The sequence below is a fragment of the Cyrtonyx montezumae genome, unplaced genomic scaffold, assembly GCF_038088225.1.
Source record: "Cyrtonyx montezumae isolate F1298 unplaced genomic scaffold, pur_monq_1.0 scaffold_3, whole genome shotgun sequence".
Lineage (NCBI taxonomy): Eukaryota > Metazoa > Chordata > Aves > Galliformes > Odontophoridae > Cyrtonyx > Cyrtonyx montezumae.
In genome coordinates this window covers 153,317,707-153,338,169 of record NW_027072034.1, presented here as the reverse complement: position 1 = coordinate 153,338,169, position 20,463 = coordinate 153,317,707, and the positions used below count along the sequence as shown (strand labels likewise).

The 20,463-nt window shown below is 37.1% G+C and overlaps 1 protein-coding gene across 2 annotated transcripts in view; it reads left to right on the top strand.

Annotated features, from left to right (window-relative positions):
- The window catches only part of SEMA3D (semaphorin 3D), a 141,108-nt gene that overhangs the window by 85,744 nt on the left and 34,901 nt on the right, over nucleotides 1-20,463 (top strand). For both annotated transcript variants that reach the window (XM_065743710.1, XM_065743711.1), the window contains exons 8-10: nucleotides 4,424-4,566; nucleotides 18,377-18,491; nucleotides 20,074-20,143. In XM_065743710.1, the coding sequence (XP_065599782.1) occupies nucleotides 4,424-4,566; nucleotides 18,377-18,491; nucleotides 20,074-20,143 (328 nt within the window). The remainder of the gene's footprint in view (nucleotides 1-4,423; nucleotides 4,567-18,376; nucleotides 18,492-20,073; nucleotides 20,144-20,463) is intronic.

The window sequence follows — 20,463 nt, the reverse complement described above, 5'->3', positions numbered from 1 at the left end:
CCAGAGGAGGACCACAAAAATGATCCAAGGGATGGAATGCTTCTTCTATGAGGACAGAGAGCTGGGGCTGTTCAGCCTGGAGAGGAGAAAACTCTGGGGAGGCCTGAGAGTGACTTTTCAATATCTACAAGGGGTCTATAAGAAGGTAGGGGACAGACTAGCAGAGTCTGCTGTGATAAGACAAGGGGAAAATGTATCAAAATAAAAGAGGAAAGGCTTAGATTGGTGTAAGGAAGGAGTTTTATACAGTAATGGTGGTGAGATACTGGAAAATAGATTTGGTGGATCCTGTGTTCTTGGAGACATTCAAGGTCAGGCTGATCAGGGTCTGAGCAACCTATCTAGCTGTGGATGTCCCTGTTCACTGAAGGGTAGTTAAACTAGATGACCTTTAAAGGTCTGTTCAACTGAAAAGATTCTATGATTCATTCTGTTTTCATTTTAAGTGCTTGTATCTGTGACAGATTTTTAAGGAGTGTAATATATTTATATCTCTGGAGTTGGAAAACAGCTTCACTGTATTAATTGCAGTGTCAAAATTACCCTGTGCTGAAGACCCTATATATTCTTCAGGTGTACCCTGTTTCTAGCCATATAAAATCTAGAACCACTCTCTATCTAGAACTTATACATATGTTTGTATATAAGAATGTATTGTATTATTGTATTATTGTATTGTATTATTGTATTATTATACTACAAGTATATAATAACAATACATGCAGTGTTATACTATAAGACACAGGTATGAATTAGGTGCTTTTAAAATTTTGAAATGGTCTTATTTGAGTTGAGTGCAACTCTTAAGTGATGGGATCGGTTCTGCAGTAAGTCATAGGGCAGTCAACACATTGATAGTTTATTGTGTAGCACTACTAATTTCATACATTATTTGCTTTCAGCTGATATTACTGTAAAGAAAATATTTACTTGATTTCAGTTTTAAAATCTCCACCTCATCTAAATCCCTTTTTGCCTAACAATACTACCCATTGACCAAGCATGTGTTAGACCTCCAGGAAAAGTTGTACATACTTGAATAATTGTACAATTATAAATAAATTATTTCTAGTTATGACTCATGTTTTACTTAGGATAAGGATAAAATGTGGAAGTGTTTTTGTTTGTTTGTTTGTTTTCCAGTGGGCTGTGGAAGCTTTGCTATAATGCACCTTAATATTTTAAAAGTTTTGTCTTTATTCTATTTCTGGAAACAAGATTATTCTTTTCTGGGGGAAAGGAGGAAAAGACAAAGCAAGGGAAAAATGTGTAGGAAACCTCCCAGTTCCTTAAAGGGCATCTCTATCTTAACTAATTAAGACATGTCTTAATCTCAGTGACTGAATAGCCTTTCTACAAAAGAGAAAGGGAGGAAGGCAGCTAATCTTTCCCATGACTCACGCTCACACAGCTCATACTCCTGCTCGGTGGCCCTGAAGGATGCTGCCTCTGCTCAGATTTCATCATACAGGGCTGGAGAATCTGCTGGCTGGAGCAGACTGTCCCAGATCCAGGGCACTGAATGACATATATGGTACTGTAGTCCTGCTCTGGAAGGCAAAGCCACCCCCTGGAACTGCATGCCTGCCTCCAGCTGGGACAGCATGGTACCGGACATACAAAAATCCAGCTGCACATTCCTCTCTCCTTGATAGGAAGCTGAAGTCATAGTTAGGATGAGTGTTTCTCTGCATGCATTAATCTCTTTTGTTTTTTGGGGGGGAATTTGTTTGTTTGATTTATTTTTTTTATTTCAATTTAATTGTCTGTGCCAGGGATGGATACTTGCAGAGAGTGACTTCTTTATGTCCTGAGGTCTTTGGATGGGATTCAACTCACTGAGCTTTACAAAGGCAAAAGCTAGCATCCCATCTGAGCTCAGACATTTCTATTCTCTACATGCAATTTACAGACAGAGGTGACACTTTCACAGTTACTCACTCCACCTAATGTAGGAGTCTGTTGTAAAATGAGATTTTACACTTTCCTCCTTTTCCCTTTCTGTTCTTCCCTGAGAGGGGGCCTGGTTGAGTTTAGGTTAGAAACATGATTCTAAAGGGTTAAAGGAAAATGAGGTGGGCACTGTCGCTTGAGTCTTATTAAGCCCTGTGCTTCTGGCAGCCCAGCTGCAAAGAGCTGCTGCAGAGAGTCTCCAACTGTTCTGCGTAGCTTTTCCCATTCTTTATGTTCTGGGATTTGCTACTTGTTTGCTGTCTTTTCTTTCCAGACCTAAGGAATCTTCTCTGGAGGTATTATTAAAGCGCTGTCTAAAACTTTTGCTGTTAGAAAGGTGAAACAGCAGGCAGATAAAGCAAATGGAACTGTCCCTGGGGACCAGCAGTGAAGGATCAGGTGTAGCAGCTATTCCCACTAGGCCACAGGAGCACATTATGGGCATGAGCAACACCTTGAATTTATGGTAGCTTCTTTCTCAGAGCCCTTGATGCCTTTAATCTCCTCTTTGGTTACATACTGTCTAGCCATGAAATTAATATGCAGGAAAACTGTCTATTGAAGTAATTAAAGACGGACAGTGGTGTATACAGGAAAACAAATACTGGTTTAAAATGATCATCATATAATTTGTTTCCCATGCAAAGCATCCAAAAACCTAATTCACTATTGATTTAAACTTGCTTGTCTATATTATATGGACAAATTATGAAAGATGAGTCAACTGCAGAATGTAATGTGCTTTTCAGTTCATGATCTCTTTTATTAAATTGTTTTCAATCTCTTTCTCTTCATATCTTTTACAGTATATTTTTGTTTGGATTTTACTTTCAACATCAGTGTTCTTCATTGTGATTTAAAATCATTAAATATTTGTGTTCCTTTAATTTGTTAGAGATTCTTCTAAATCTCTTCCAGGAATTGGTATTGAGACATTTGTTTTTGCATTTGGTGTGCCAAGTAAAGCAGTGATTTTTTTTTCTTTCTTCAAAAACATATATACAGGGTTTTGTTCCACGAATGCAGATTTAAAAAAAATAGCAACAACAACAATTATGTGATATTCAAATGAATGTTATGTTTTTCACAGGTTTTATATTAGTTTTTATATTAATAATAACTTCATACTTTAGAAACTTTATTGGAAGTGTATTTATGTATTTTTTTAATACTTAGTGATCTAATTTTCAAAGTAGCTTTAACGACCCTCAGCAGTAATTGAATATTTGCTTTAGCCTCATTTTGAAATCTTCACTTAAATTTATAGGGCCTGATGCCTGCATCATTTCATTTTTCTGCTGGCGCCATTCTGTATTGTCAGAATGGTTTAAAATGGAAGCAGCGCTGTGGCTGTTCTGACCCATAAATTTACTCTTCTGTCATGAAGGTGCATATTCAGCACTTGAACACATCACATTTCATTGCAAATCTTTGCAGACTTTTGAGTCAATGACCCTATTTTTATTCTCTTTGTTCCATAGGGCATATTGCCTAAACTCCTTAAAGCTAATGTGAAGTAGTAATAATTAAAAAAAGAGTAAAAGCACGCAGATAGCCTTAATATTAAATTAAAAAGCTGATAATAGTACTCGCCACAAATCACCAGTGTGTTGCTTACTATATTATTTTATGCCATCCTCCTTACTGCTTTCTACTGCTGCCTTTCCACTTACGAGGGATTTTATATTATTGCCATAAGAATGTATTTTGGAGTCAAGGGTCTCTTTGTACTGTATTTGCATAGCCACTTCTATTTAAAGAAAAACATAATTGATCCAAGGGCCCTCAAAGAGCTCATATAATGTAGCGTTCTAGGGAATGTCTTAAAAGTCTTTTCCCCAGCTATTGGCTTTACTTAAGCCAGACAGCATGATTGCTCTGCTGTAGTCAGTGGGGCCTATGGAATCCCAGCAAGGTACTGTGTTGAATTTTGTGGATGTAGTCAGTAAGATTGTTTAAAAACAGACATGGAAAATTTTTGAAGTTGGAAATCTGTCATTTATATTTGAATTTTTCATCCTGTGGATCAGTCAAGGTTCTTTCAGTCATTTACAATCTATTTCCAGTAAACAGTACAGTATTTCTGTACTCATAACTGCTGCAGTGTGTAATGAAATTAATTGAAACTCTACCATGCAGTTTGGAAAAAAACACTTAACTTGATGACAAGAGCATTAAGGCAGATTGTTGATGCCATTGTACTGAAAGTCATCTTATTTTCAAAGAGGGAGTGATGGCCAATGCTATATATCTATGTTATAGCAAACAGTATAGGCAAAAATATCAGACCAAGAGTAAATACTTCATTCTCAGAGTTAACAGCCAACTTGCCACTGTGGGTTTGTATAAGCATATTTTTATTTCAGTGAAAAATGCAACATAAATTGTGTTCAATATTCAGTAAATCTTGAAGAAGAATTTGAGACCTTTTCATCACATATTTAAATCATTTCTTTTTTGGAAATTCTAGGAGCAAAATTCATTGCAACTTTTCCCATCCCAGACACCTATAATCCAGATGATGACAAAATCTACTTCTTTTTCCGAGAAGTATCACAAGATAGCAGCACGTCTGACAAGACGATTCTTTCTCGGGTTGGGAGAGTTTGTAAGGTGAGAACTCTGTCTTTTACACTCTTTAAAATAATGTACTTTATTAAGAAAGGAAAAGATTTGGGTTTGAGCCATCATGTGTGTATTTTAGAAAAGCTACTACACCTACAAATGAAAACACTGTGTCTAAGTGATAGTGCATTGACCTTTGGATGTGCAACAGTGACCTGTTTTGTTTCATGAGCTTTCAATAAGGATTGACTTGACATGTACACAATGCCAAGGTATTTGGATTTTTGTGAAAAGTGCTTAGTGAATGAAGAGGAATACAGACCTATCCCTTCAGTAAATCAGTGTATCATTTGTTGCATTACTGAGCACTGAGATCATTTATTTATCTCTGAGCATTCCTGATAATCAATTGGGGTGGGACAGCTAAAAAAATACAGTTTCTGAGCTACATCCACATCCACCTGGAGGTTCTCCCCTGGTGAAGAAGTATGGCCTTTGACCTGTTTACCAGCAGGGCCCAGGAGCTGCTTCTGCTGCAGTATAAAAAGACTTGTTTGGTTGGTGCCCATCCTGCTTTACAAGATTGCTCTTCATTATGTTTGATTTTGCCCCTTAAGAAACATTTCTGTCCCTATGGTACACATAATGCAGATTTTCATTATGAGCTTCATTCATTTTGAATGTCAAAGGCATTCAAAGGCAGAAGCCTCTTCAAATTGTAATGAGAAGATAAAACAGTTCCTGTCATAGGAAGACAGCAGTCAGTAAATACTTTGTGGTTTAACAGCCTGCTGATTTTGCTAATATCTTCCCATTACAGTGAAATGGTCTATTGACTTCAGTGACAGAAATACTGTCTACCCTCTCCTTTATCCCATAGTACTGTAGGAGGACATGCAGTCAGAGTAGATACTTCTTTCCTGTCCTTAATCAGGTACCCAGAAATCACTGGCAAAAGTTGGGAAAACGAGACTTAACATTTTTTTTGTATTATTAAATATAATCTTTGAGAAAATGTTTCTCATTGATGAGCTTCATATCAACAACACCATTATAATAATCATATAAAAGGTACATTTCTGTGATATTTTGTTCAGTTGTCTTCATTTACTTGCATTTTCTGAGCAAAGTGACTCCACTGTCTGTGAAAATAACCTTTCCAAAGAGAAGCTTGAAAAGTAGTAAATAAACAGAAGAGTTTGTGATTTGCAGTAGGATACGTCTAAGAGAAAGGCACCCAGAAATCTAATGGAAACACACTTAAAACAGAAAGCAGACACGTGTGCGTGAATACATAAATCTATAGCTGTTCTGCAGACCAGCTAACTCCTGTCAATCGAAGTTTCAGTGACCAGAGCCATTTCACACTTCTGTCCTTGACCTATAGTGTTAAGAAAACAAAAATACTCATTCATAAATCAGTTCTCTAGTAGGTTTTTAGACAAACAAAATAATGGATAATCTTTAGTTGGATGTTTTACAGCAGTGTGATTAATGGCAGAATGGAAATGCAAACACATATGAATTGCTGCTAGACATGGCATTTGCTGATAATGAGAGAGCACTTAGTCCATTAAGAAAAATTGGTAGACAACAACTTTCAAGAGAAGGCACATGGGAGATTGTATTAAACAAAGATATGTTAGTTTAAGATCTGTAGCCTCTACCTAGAAGAGAAGCAGATATTACTTCATAAAAAAAAATTGCAAAAAATCAAAAATATTGTAAGGAAATCTTAATGACAATGTATAATCATACCTTGAATTAAATCAGTTTTGTGGGATCATCATGTTAAATAGAAATTGTCTTGAATTGTATTTTTTAAAGGCAAGACAAAAGAATGGAGACTGGTAAGTAAGGGTGTTGATTAACACTCCATTTACACTGTCTTTTTATTAAGCACTTCCTTCGGGATGCAGAATTATATTGAAAATTTAGACTTCTGAGTTATTGTTCATTTACCTTGATTACTTTGCAAGTAATACTTTAAAAGTAATATAATGCAAATAAAATGTTCATGCTTATATTAATTAATATAATTAAGTATAATTCATTAATATATGGAACTAAACTGCTTACAGACTGAGACTTTCTTTTGATCTGTGGTCTGCTGTGTCACCCCTGCTATGCTTAATTCTCACAGATAGGGGATTGATTGTAGATTGATAATGGTAGATAACAATTTCTACTTGCCATGTCTCCTAAATATGACCTGTGCTGAAAAATGTTGAACATTCTTTCCCCATCACACATAGAATAACAGTGAATGGGAGGAGACCAATAACTTTTAGAATAATTTGCAGAGTTTAACCGCAATTTCTTTCTACCAGAGCACAGTTGCTTTCTACCTTATTGTGCCTTAGAGCTCCTGTACATTAATGCCAGAGACACAAGCTGAAATTAGAATGAACTTTGTTTTTAATAAGGAGGTTAGTCAATGCAGCCTATTCTTTGGCTAATTTTCAGTGACTCAACAATATGGTCACTCACTGATCTCTTCCCCTCAGGGAAAATCCTCTTTGGAGAGCAATCCCTTTTTTCAGCTTCTTATTGTATCTACAATTTCAGAAGATTTCAGTACTCTCACTGGCAGCACTTTGCCTAGAGTCAAACAGCTGTCACTTGTCATGTTCATAAGACCATACGTATACTTACTGTCTCAAAACATAAGTTGTAATAACACAGCCACTGTAGCACTAAATAGTACTGGCTTAGATTTACGTCATCTGCGTTCTATGCATCACCAGGGGATGTCAGTATCAATAGGGAGGAAGTGCTTTCAACAGTCATGTTAAGAGCCAGTTGTGTAATTTATCATGACAAATGGCATCTATTTTTGTTTTGAGGGAGGTGGAAAATGTATAATTGTCTTATCTATAATACCTGTTACTGCTTCCAGTGTATTCCTTCTTATATCAAGTGTTACATGTCGGGATATTTGCTTTCTTTTCAAGCAAGGTCATAAATGAAGAGAGAATGTCTACTAAAAATTTGCCAGTGGGGTGTATCTCTTCTTGAAACACAGATACACTGGTGCATATAACATACATAATCCAAAACATATCTTCTTAAGAACATGAGCCCATCAATTTCTATTGCTAGAAACATGGGTGAAAACTGTTCTATCTACATTGTCCTGAAGCCCATAATGCTGAACAAGCTTGCATCAGCTAAATACATGTCACAGTCATTACATGCACTGAGACAGCTTTTGAAAACACTGGTCCTTCGCAGTCAGGAAACATCAGCTATATTTCTGTATACATCAACCACAAAATGATGACAGTATCGTAGTTGTATTTAAGGGCAACCTCACATACACACAGAATGAATATGTTTAGGTTTCCCTCCCATTTTTCTCTCTCTGAGTTGGGAATGAAAATACTAACTTGCAGGAGCCCATAGAAACATTTCAGGGAAGGGGTAAAGATTGTTGGATTTTTTTTGTTTGTTTTCACTGTAACATAAAATTTTTTTCATAGTTAGAGCCTCATTCTATTGGAATGGAGTGGAAATTAGCCAAAAGCAGTAGTATCCCTGCTATAGTATGAGAAGCCTGTTTATTATTACAGCTCTGTGTATATGCTGTGCAACAATCTTCTCTTTAACGGTTGTGGTGATGTATTGAAAAAGTTGCTGCATACAGTCTCAGAGTCTGATTTCCAAGAGACCTCAGCTGCCAAGAAATCAGCCTGCAGCCCCTGATGTGTTCCCATGTTTCCCAGTGTTCAGCATCCAGAAGTGTCCTTTGTTCTAGTGGGAACAAATGAGCTCTTTGTGTTTCTTTTTCTTCCCCCTCCCCTCCATTCCACTCTCTCATACTGTACCTGGAGATGAGAATATAGCAATTAGGCACAGCCCTCTTGGTTAAACTGTGCTTTCTAAAGGCACTGGAATGTAATCATTTTTAGCGCTCCTGAGTCAAGAGAGCAGGACACACCCTGCATTCCACCTTAGAGTATGTGATTTATTTCCAAAGCCATGAACACGAGCAGAGTTCAATGCCATGACCTTGCCTCTCGTCTGGTGCTTGAAGGCAATTTGTATTCTTGGAGTGGCAGCAGGGAGTTATTCTGCTGCATGTCTGAGCACAGGGTCTCCGGTGGGCTCTGCTATGGGACTGCTGGTGTGTAAAAGCTGGGAGGTGTTTTTCTTGTCCTGGAAATAGTCTAGCCATGCCTTTGCTGTGACTAGAGGTAACTGTCTCATTAACATTCTTTGTATTTCTATATCGTGTAATGCATCACTGTGCAGATAATTGATCTCTCTTCAAAAAGCATTTGAGTTGTCCACATAGTGTAACGCTTTACTGTTCGTAATATTAGCTTGGGTCCCGGAAGCAAAATAGCCATGTTAACATGTTCTCAGCAAGGCTAATTAGTCTGGGCTCTGTGCCATGCTCGTGCAGCTATCCTGCTTCCAGTTCTGGAGGCAACTCATTCCAGACAAGATTTAACTTACTGCCTGTTACATGCTTACATACTTCCTTCGTCACCATAATATTGCATAGCCACAATGCTAACCATGGTTGGTTTTAATTTATAACTATATATGTAGGTAATCATGATTAAAACCATTTAGTAAATGTCATCCCTAGGAAAACTTTGGCCCTCAGTTGCCAATTGGGCATCTTTGCAGCTGTGGATCCTTCAGCAGCCAGCTCCTCTTCGACTCCTAAGCTTGGCAATTTAACATTATGTTCTGCCTGAAAGTTTTCAAACATTGTAGAAAAGCAGATGATCATTCAGATGATTTCATTTTGAGGTTTGATGTGTTGGAGACAGCCCAGATCCATACAGTATTTGTTTCTAACTGTGATGAATTATGAAATGGAACAGCAAGCTTTGTCAGATTTTTTGGCCTTGGGTGTGTCTCAGCATTGTAATTGGTCTTGTTTTTTGGGCTTTTTTTTGGAGGGGAGTGGGAATTACGATTTACAGATGAAGCAAAAATATGTAAGTTATGCTTACATATAAAGAGGTGTGACTGAATTTTACTGAGCCTTAGGGAAAATGAAAAAGAAATTGCAGTGTCAAGATAGAGCTTTAGAAGCTGGATTATGAACATGCAGCTGCACAACCTCTGAAGCAAACTCTAGAATCAATCCTACTTGTAGGAGACACTCATTGCCAGTACATGACATTGGCAACCCAGCAGCTCAGAAGTAAGGAGGTTATTTGAAGTAAGGTTCCTATGCCTAATCTGAAGTCCCAGAATTCAGAGTGCTTCAATTTAGAATATCTAGTATCTTTAAGATAGTAAGTGATGCCTTAGTGATTTTGGAAGTTTTCTAATGTGATAAAAATTCTGACATTTTCCTACTTGTACATTTATTATAAAGATGTGCCTTTCATGATTACTGTTCAAGCTCTGGTGATAGTGCTGAAATATAAAGAAATCTGTAAGGTATTGACCTATCTCTGTTTTGTTCTCATTCTTTTCCATCTCTATGTCTGTGGTTCTGAATACTGAGATCACAGTGACACTCATACTTGTGTCTTTAGGTACTTGAAAATATCCAAACTAAGTGAAAGAATGTGATTACTAAGTGAAAGGAAGTGATTACCAAACATCCTCTTAAATTGGTAAAGACAGATGATGCTTTTTTAGATGATACCTTCCATCTTCAACACCATCACTCTTGGAAAGCCTTATTTTCTGGTGCTGATAGAGGGAGTTTTGGCCTACTTGGTTCCTCAGATGTGAATTCAATATGTTCTTATTTAAAAATGCAAAAATGTATGGCAAATTCTGGCTGATTGTTTCAGAAAGAAATCAGTTTATCTCAGCGCTGGATCACCCACTGTTTTATGAGACTTCACTGTGAGATTTTGCAGTGCTCTTATTGCATGCAGAACATCTAAATTCAGCTCTCCTCTGTGATATTAGTTTCATGATTGTTCTAATCATCCAACTTGCCTGTGGCTTCATGATCAGGAGTGCTACATGTTGTAAGCTGAAGGATTTTTTCTATTTTTTTCTTTTACTTTTCATTTTATATCCTTTTATGGATTTATAGCCTATAATTTACATTAAGTATATATGAGAGTTCAGATAAGAAACAAGTAAAGGCTAGTCAAACACACTGGAATAAACCACAGATTAAAATCAAAATTTAAAGTTGATTTTCCTGAGAGTTAATTAACATTTTTATTTAGTTCAGGCATCATTCTTTCATTCTTTGCTCACTTCAAACTTTCATTGAAGTGCATGGTAATGACAGTACAGTAATGATGGATACAGTAGAGTACACCTATTTTGTGTAAGCCTTTGTACAGCTTTTGGGAGTGTTCTTAATACTGTTAAACATTTTGGAGGTAATTTCAACAGGATTACTGAATGGCCTTGCAATATGATGGTACATCATGATTCAAAGCTTAATTGTGTTATTTCATTTGTCCCTACCACACTGAAATATTATTAACAGATGCTCTTTCTGACTCTCTTTATGTTAGCTCCCTGTTAGCTTCTGAGATTTTTATTTTTTATTTATTTTTTATTTAATATGTTTCATTCTCTTTGAAGGTTACATTTGGATCTCATCCAAAGATAATTCAGCATACACTTCTGATTGCGATGTTTAAATGCTTTCCAAAACAAAAATCAACATTTTCCATATTGAACCAAACAATTTTGCTTGCTTTGTGTGACGTTACCATTCTAAAAAAAGTAACACCAAACCTGCTTAAGAGACTTTAAGACCTCAAGTTAAAATACTGTTTCTTACTCATGGTTCAGAGAGAGGGCATTTTCACATAGATGTGGCCTAATGCTGCAAATTGAGTTACGGTTTTCAGATGCAGTAAAGATCCTCTTTCAACGTTATCCTGCCTACAGATGTGTGAAGGACCACAGTGATATCCTTACCCATAGGTTTCCTATTAGCTTTTCAATGGCATGGGTTATGTGGTCAGGGGAGTAGGTCATTTTGCTCTATACTAGTTAAGCAACATCCCAGTTTCAAGTTAAAGGCTTATCTGGTTCTACTGGGCATTTATTCATTTCATCTAAAAGCATCAAAAGTAGGCTGAACGCTAACTGCAAACCTTGAGCATACTGCTGGCTATAGAGATTTGTTCCCCTCCTGCCTAAGCCTGCTGTCTAGATAGGGCATAGGTTGAGGCAAACACTTGTGGGTTTTTTTTTTTGTTTTGTTTTTTTTTTTGTTTTGTTTTGTTTTTTGTTTTGTTTATTTAGATTTCAATATCAACATTTTACTCTGGTTATGCAATCAATTTTGTATGTGCACTGTGTCAACAAAGCTTGATCTACAAGTTCTAATCTTAGTTTGGAAAATACTATCTAACCCCTCCAATGCCTTTTGCAACAAGGAGTGCTATTTATTCTAGCAGAAATAAGCCAATCAATACAAAGTAGTAGCAGGGTATGAGAGCAGTAAATCCACTGCACTAGCAATGAGGACCATTTAGTGAAATTGTGTGACGTGATGCCTTTGTTTCAAAATGGAGAGTGTAAGCAGGCGGCCAGGACAAGATATGCATTAACCTCTGGGCTGTGATGGACTGTGATTTCAGAAAGGTACTCAGAAGTATCAGCTTCAGGGACCGTAAAGCAGTCTGGGGTTTTGCAGCTCTGTACACTAGAATTGTGGGTTATAGAATCATAGAAACATTAGGATTGGAAAAGACCACTACGATTATCTAGTCCAACTCTTTGTTTCAAGGAGTGATGGTACTGAAATATTATGAAAAATGAGGAATAGTTTTATAAAGGAATTCTCTCTAAGCAGGTTGCCCTAGGGGGAGAGCTTAAAGGCCAAGCCATACAAATCTAGAGAAACATCTGATTTTGTTTTTGGAGGAGATAAAGAGCATCCAGTCTACACTCTGAGATGATCTGAGGAGATGTATAAAGCTAACAGATTGATGCATTACCCTGGAAAAAAGGAAGACTAAATTTAGTCCAGGCTTTCTTGTTGAATCTAGCAGTTTCTACGAACAATGTATTTACACTTTTGATTCTCCTATCTAATTCTATGCAAGTGCAACAGTGATCATCACTGGAGACTTCGCCATGTGCAATCCATAGGCTGAAGTGTTACCCCATTCTGCCAGCAAAGAATGTCCCTGTGAATAAGTGTGCTGTTTATTAGGCTAAGTTGTGCTCAAATCCTGATTTTTGTATTAGCTACTTCAAGCAGGAGAAGTGTTACACATTAGCATTATGCCCAGATGGGTTGGTATCCTACATGAAGTAATATGCAACCCTGTAATGAGTACATTTCCCCAAGAAAGATTCAGTCATCTCATATAAACAGCAGAATTGCTTAACAGAGTTACTGCTCTCACTGGCAGATGGGATGAACTCAGAGAGATTATCTGATTTTCCAAGTTTACATAAGGTATCCATAGCACAGAGCAATCAAAGATTTAAATCACATGCACGTCTTTTCTCTTGTATATACTGCAAGTGTATTTTCACTCTCCCAGTCACACTTAACATGCTGCTGGATGTTTTTGGATCTCACCCAGAGCCTGCTGAAATCATGGGAGTAATCTTTTCTCTGACATAGTATGGTTTGGACCAGAAAAACTTACTTTCTTATGGTATACCAGAACCTTACAGAGTTGGATAGAGACAGAAATAAAAAATAATAATTAATTTTACCTGTGCAACCTGGTCTAAGGAGCCTGCTTTGTCAGGGGGTTGGACTAGAAGATTTCTAGAGGTCCCTTCCAACCCCTACAATTCAATTGTTCTGTGGAGTAAGAACTATGAAGAAAGACATAAGCCCACTGGCAGACTATTGGCTGTTTTTTTTCTCAGTTAAAAAATGTTTCAAGGCTGATAGAAGTTTTTTGTTCAGCTTTTTTTTTTTTTCTTGTTTAACTTTCCCTCCCCTCAAAAAAAAAAAGTAGAGTTTTGCTGCTGGGCATTCCATTTGCTTCTGGTAGTTGTGTAATTTAGCTAGACTGCCCATGAGGGAAGGGCTCCAGGGCCTTCTGTAGTTTCAGCACTTTTCCCCTCTGTTCTCCAGCACTTCCTTTTATTCAGGACAGAATGTCCTTTTGTGCATCTTGTCTCTATTTAATAATCTGCTTCTAGAAATTCTACTCTTTTTTCTTTTTAATTTAATATATGTAATTTAAGTGAATGTTCCGGATAATTACTGTCTTTAAAGTTTTATGAATCACACTGTTTGACATCTTTGATGTTGATTCGTTTTCAGAAAACTGTGCTTTTTGTTCTAGTGTTCAATTTGTCACTGTTACTGACAAACAAATAAGAGATTTAAAACCCCAAAGATGCAGGTGTTCTTTAGTTTTGTAGCAGCCTGTTCCCTTGCCTACTGGATTCCAAGCCATATATTTGTGCATTTTAATGAAGCTACATTAATGCATTTTAATGTCTAAGATACAGCATAATAGAAAACAGAAGCAACAGAAAATCTCTAAATAGATTTTTAAAGCACTCAATCACAGTCAGTGTTTTTTTCTAATGGTTTTTTATTCACAGTCAGCTGGTAACTTGTCTCTTGGTTTTGAGAAACAAGTTATTTTGTTTTGCTGTACATAAATTAAAGATCATAAAGTTTTGCATAGAAGTCTCCTAAGGAAGATGCATTTTATGACTTTGATTTTCTTTAGAGATGTTATATTTAAATGGTGTGCTTTCTTTTTTTTGAGATACCCATATACTTACCTGTGAACCCAGACTTACTGAAGATGTACACCAAATATTTGAATTCTTACTGTAGCTCGTTAGAGATCTGATTTCTCACTCCAACTGATTATTTTTAGTACCTAGTCATAAAACATGTTGAAATGTAAAGATTTCTGTGGACTAAAATTTCATTACTCATTTAAAAATTTGTATTTAATTTAAAAGTAAATTGCATTTAATTCTAATATATTTCTCTTAAAATAATATTGGGCTGCTTTTATAGATAATTTCTGTGTTTAGATCTTTGTAATCTCTTTTTGTAGTCTTTCCTTAACACATTACAGATTGCACTGCCCACCTTCTACTTGTCAATTATCTAAATTTCTAACTCATACACTGAGTACACTACTGAGATTTCACAGGCACTTCTTCCTGTTAAAAAGAAGGTATTTCAGGCGGAAGCATTGGTATCTGTTACAGATTGTGAGATTATGAAGCAGAAAGTGTTAATTAAACCTCTATTTATATTCAAAAAGAAATACGCAGTCCTAAGTGCCTTCATCTGTAATGTGACAAAGTTAATAGTAAATGCTGCTAATCCAGGGTGCTTAGAAGTGATAGTTTTGGAGATAACATTTCAGATACTTGTGGCTGCTCATCTGTTACGATTAGCAATATTTTTGGAATGAAGAGCTTGTTTGTGCTGCCCTCCCCTTCTCTCTGTGCTTAAAGTTGTCTTGTCTCATCTCCCTGAAATATTTACTGTTCCTTGTCTACAGTACCAGTATCTCTTGGGAAAAAGCATTTCAATCCATCAAGTTTAGCACACATTCTGACATTGTTAGGTTGAGTTCTAGCCTGGTGTAAGTCAGTCCAGCAGTCATTTTAGGATTTAGTAGCTTTGTGTTGATCCACTCTTTTTGGTCACCTGCGCCCTGGTTGGCCGCTGCTGTGCTGATTTTCTCTCCTCTCTGTCCATATTTTCTTATCCACCTACTACCCAGCCTGTACATCTTATTATATGATTACCAGCTTGCAACATTTGAGCACATCAGTGCTTTGCTGCAAACTGATATTAATTAATCTTTTCCACAGTAGAGATTTGTCTTTTCTGTACCAACACAGTCTCAAACTGATTTTGGGGCCATATGCCCTTTATCCAAGCTCTCAGAGTCAATAACGATGAATTTGGTGGCCCAAAGGATGCATAGCTGAGAAGGCAGATATGATTCAAAGCTAATGAGTTCATACCAACATGGTCTGAAGAAAAGGCAAATAATCTCCAGCAGAGATTATGTTGTCCAGCAGCTGGAGCTGCAAAATATGTCTCACTGTCTGACCACAAAATAATGTTAGGAAGGGAGAGACACACATAATTCAAAGCACAGAGATGTCCAGAGATTGCTAAGACAACTGCTACTTGAGATTCAAGAAGCAGAGGGATGCCTGAACTATTAATAGCTTTTCAACCTCTGTGCCTTGAGCTGAGCTAAATCCACCTTTAGATAAAACTGCTGCAGCCTCTGTTAATTCCTACTCTTTCTCCATTAGTACACATGTATTAGGAGAGCAAGGACACTGTATTATTCAGAAATGACATTATGAGTTAGAGTATTATATTTATGCTAATCAAAATGAAAATAAAATTAAAGAAATCTTCCTAGGAAAATGTCCATTTTGCTGTATTCAGCAATGGCAGTAGGAAGAAGCATGTTAATGGGTATGTCATTACATTATGAGCAAAAATATTTAAATCAGTGAAAAGCCCTTTGTGTCCTTGACTTCTACAACATAAATTTTTGAATCTTTGGCCTCAGAAGGACTTAGTAAATCACAAAGTGCTGGCTGGTCATTGAATTCCCCTTGCTCTTTTGTAAACATTACAGTATTATTGGCAACCTTTGGCTCTATCCTTCAAATTTAAGGCATATGTAATGGATGCCTGTGCTAATTCAAGTAACATGGTTAACATCTTGTCCTGGCTTGAGAGTGAGGAAATATGGACACATCTTAAATCCAGTGGAATTTTATATCTTGAAGCACATCGCACTTGCTAAAAGTGCTTCCTTCAAGCACAGGATTTGCTTCACACTACTCTCTAGGAACTCAGTAGTGTTTAAAATAAACTTCTGCAAAAATATTCTGTTGGATCACAGCTCAGGGTAGTAAAACACAAGTATGGGTTTTCCAGTCTCTTGCAGAAGCTGAACACTTGTTATGGCAAAAGCCTGAGCAAAATAATGGTGGTACTTTGCCATTGCAGCCTCATCAAATCTTGTTTCCTGCTCTCTGATCCTAGCCGCGTTCTTGGTGCCATCTCAGGATCCTGTGATGCCGCACCCCATCCACTAGAAATCTAAATGGAAGCTATGCAGAACAAGAATTGCTATGCTAATCTGCATTGCCAGAGGAACAAAAAGTTTAGAGTTCATTGGTGTTTTTTTTTCTCCAAGATTCTTTCTTGCATCTTTGTAATTGTTTGTTTTTAATTAGCCCACAAAGTTTATCTGTCATGCCTTTGAACAGAACACACACATGCAGAGCTTATTTTTCCTATTGGCTTAAGACTGCTAGTTTTGACACCTTTGTAATAAATCTGTTGGCTAGATGCAAAGCTTCAGGCTTGGCAGGTCTTCAGGAAATCAAGAGGGGAGGTAGCAATACTTGAAAGGAGTTCCAAAGGCTATAGATTAACAGGAATCATTTCCAACTGAGCTAATCTATTTAAAGGTAGCAAATAAATGAAAAGGGATGCTGGATAGAGTGAATTACCAAAGAAGCATTACTTCTAGTGAAGTGAATTTCAGCACAAAAATCCATCTTTCTGAATGTCTCTAATATTCGTGACCCAGCCCTGAAGGGCCTAATACACTCCATGGAGATACTATGTAATCCTACCACCATTTCCTACTGTCTGGTTTCATACCTTCAGAATTAGAAGCCAATTAGAAAAAATGATAGTAAAAAAGGATTTCTCATGGTGAATCCAGATGGGATGAATACCTATGTCCAGGATTGTAGTGCTTGTATTACCAGGCCCAACAAGCCGTAAAGTTGGTAACAAGTAGGCGTCTTCATGGGGTACTTCGGAATCTATATCTGGGGGACTACTCTTAGCAGTGAGAACATTTCCCTTAAGGGTATAAATTCTTGGATGCTGCTGTAGTATCATTATCCTTACAGATGTCAAGCTGAAAAAATCTGGGGCCTAAATAGCATTGCAGAAACTAAATACATCTGTTTTTTTGGAGCCTATGAGGACAGATAAATATTTTTCATTAGATTCTTCGTATACTCAGTGGAAGAAGGAAAGCTCCTATGCAGACTTCTTGTTCTATCTTCTAAGAGCAACTCCTCCTACACCACCTTTCCTCCCTCTTTTTTTTTTTCCTGACAATCAATTACTTCCACTTTTTCATCTTCCTTCTCGTAACCTTCAATATTTTGAAAAACATCTGTCATGATATTCTATTTCCCTTGAAGGAAAACGTTGGAAAAACTCCAAATATTTTAGAAACATCTTAATTCTTCAGTGTAGTTGGATAGAATTAGTGTATCCCGTCGTCCTTTCACCTACCTAACTGAAGCATGTAGGCTCATAGGATCAAAGTCAATATAAGAACACCTACCTTTGAGAAGGCTAATTCGGATTTCAAGTGACTCCATACAATACTTTTCTTTCTCCAGTAATTAAAAAGAATTTGGGCATGTGTGCTCATGTCTTAAAAACTTCTATTTAAAAAAAAAAGTTTAAAAGAAATGTCTTTTATGGAGTATGAAATGATATTTCAATAACAGAGATTATTAAAATAACATGAGTGGTTTCCCCTGGAATGCATATCTGTATGTACTGTATAAACAAAACAAACAGCACAGTATTTACATCCCTGGAATCTCTGATGGATATAGTTTTTCTCTTTTGAGAAATCTATCTCGAATGTTCTGTATTATTTCTGAGTTTGCAAACAATTCTTGAAGAACCACTAATTGCAAAAATGAGCATTACATGGAACAAGAAATCACATGATATAACATAATGTTTCACAACATTCCAGTTCTGGAACTGTTCTGAGAACACTGTGCATGGATTTCGGCATAATCAAAAATTTCAATTCTTCATTCTAAGAAATGACTACTGGAGCTACTTATGAAAAGATTTTCCTTCACTTTGTATCCTGCATTACAACGGTTCTTATTTGTTTAATAATTTAGTCTTTTTATATTGTTTTATTAGAATGATATGGGAGGTCAACGGAGCCTAATAAATAAATGGACTACTTTTCTGAAAGCCAGGCTTGTGTGCTCAATACCTGGTCCTGAAGGAGCAGACACACATTTTGATGAGCTGCGTAAGTTGATTTATCTTTAGTGGCTTATTTTGTCATCAGAATTGCTTGCGCTTTTTTTCCTTATTATTCTTTACAGAAGTAGCATATCTTATTCTGATTTTACTAATTTTCCAAGCAGTACTAACAATATCTCAGAAAGTTGATTGTCTTAGGCTATCTGAGAGGAATGGAGGATCCTGGTTGTTGCCCAGACTCTACCCATAGAGAAGAGTGCTGCCTACCTGAGGTCAGGGATACTTCTAGGAAACCTCCTAACCTGATTTACCTCTCTGATTATCATCTTTTACTGATAGTTCAGGTTGCTAGTGATGAAGTCACTGAGAGAAGCCTGAAAAATATCAAAAGGGACTTCAGAGCATTAGAGTGGTCAGCTGATGTAGCTGGAGTACAGGTGCTGTTTTCCTCTATCCCCTCAGTGCTAGTGAGGGTTACTGAGAGGACCAGGAAAACTCATCCTATAAATGCATGTCTAAGGCTGGTGCAATTGCAGGATTTTTTTTTCCTTTTTCTTTTTTTTTCCTTTTTTTTTTTTTTTTTTTACTATGGGCAGTGTACTTGGCACCTGGTCTGATGTCTGCAGATGGGTCTCACTTGTCTTATAGGGAGAAATGTATCCTAGCCCAGGAGCTGGCTGTGGTGACTCCCAGGGGTTGGTACTGGGACTTGTTCTATTGAATATTTTTACTGGTGACCTGGACGATGGGATTGAGTGCAACCTCTCTAAGTTTGCAGATGACACCACGTTGGCAGGAAGTGTTGATTTGCCTGAGGGTAGGAAGGCCCTACATAGGGATCTGGGCTGGCTGGTTCAGTTTTGGGCCCCTCAGTACAAGAAGGACATTAGGGCCCTGGGGCGTGTTCAGGGAAGAGCAACAAAGCTGTGAGGGGTCTGAAGCAGAAGTTTTATGAAGAGTGGCTGAGGGAACTGAGATGGTTTTGTCTGGAGGAAGCTCAGGGAACTTGTTGCTCTCTGCAGCTACCCGAGAGGAGGTTGTGGCGAGGTGGGGGTCAGCCTCTTCTCCCATGTAACTCATGACAGGACTAGATAGAATGGCCTCAAGTTGCAGCAAGAGATATTCAGGTTGGATGGTAGGAAAAACTTCTCCGAAAGAGTGGTCAGGTGCTGGAATGCGTTGTCCAGGGAGGTGCTTGAGTCACTGTTCCTGGAGGTGTTTAAAGAATGTTTACATGTTGTGTTAAGAGATGTGGTTCAGTGGGGAATTATTGGTGGTAGGTAGATGGCTGGCCTGGATGATCTTGGAGGTCTTTTCCAACCTTGGTGATTCTGTGATTTTATGATTCTATTTTTTATCCAAAGTCGTTGATTGTAACTTGAGTTAATCTTACCAGAATTACTATGTTTATAACTCCCCAAACTGGAAAGTGAAAATCTGATTCTGTCTAAAAACAGACTATCTGCAAAGGGACAAATGACGTAATATTAGCACAAATTAACTCAGCAGAAATTAGACAAAAATAACCTTCTATTTTTACAAATCTCAAAACTATGTGTTAAATGTAGAAATGTTCATTGTCTGTTTAATAGTAATAATAAAAAACTCACAATATTTTCCCATTGCAGAAGATATATTCTTACTTTCTACAAGAGATGAGAGAAACCCTCTTGTATATGGAGTCTTCACTACAACGAGGTATGTCTTATGTCTGCTGTTTGCCTTTGGAAACAAATACGGAGGTCTTAATCAGGGGTGTATTAACTAATGGACCTCTCAGCTATAATACTGAGGTAATTTAAGTAGAAATTTCCTAAAGAAAATAAATAGTTATTTTGTCTTGAAACTTTTGAATTAATTGTACATAAGGACTAGGTATACACTTCACAGTGGAATTACAAAGAAAAATTGCCAACGCACTCCTTAAGAAATAACCACTACTTTGGCTCCACAGCACATGCAACCAAATTAAATCTTTACAATTGCAACACAATGACATAATTATAATAGTTGATAAA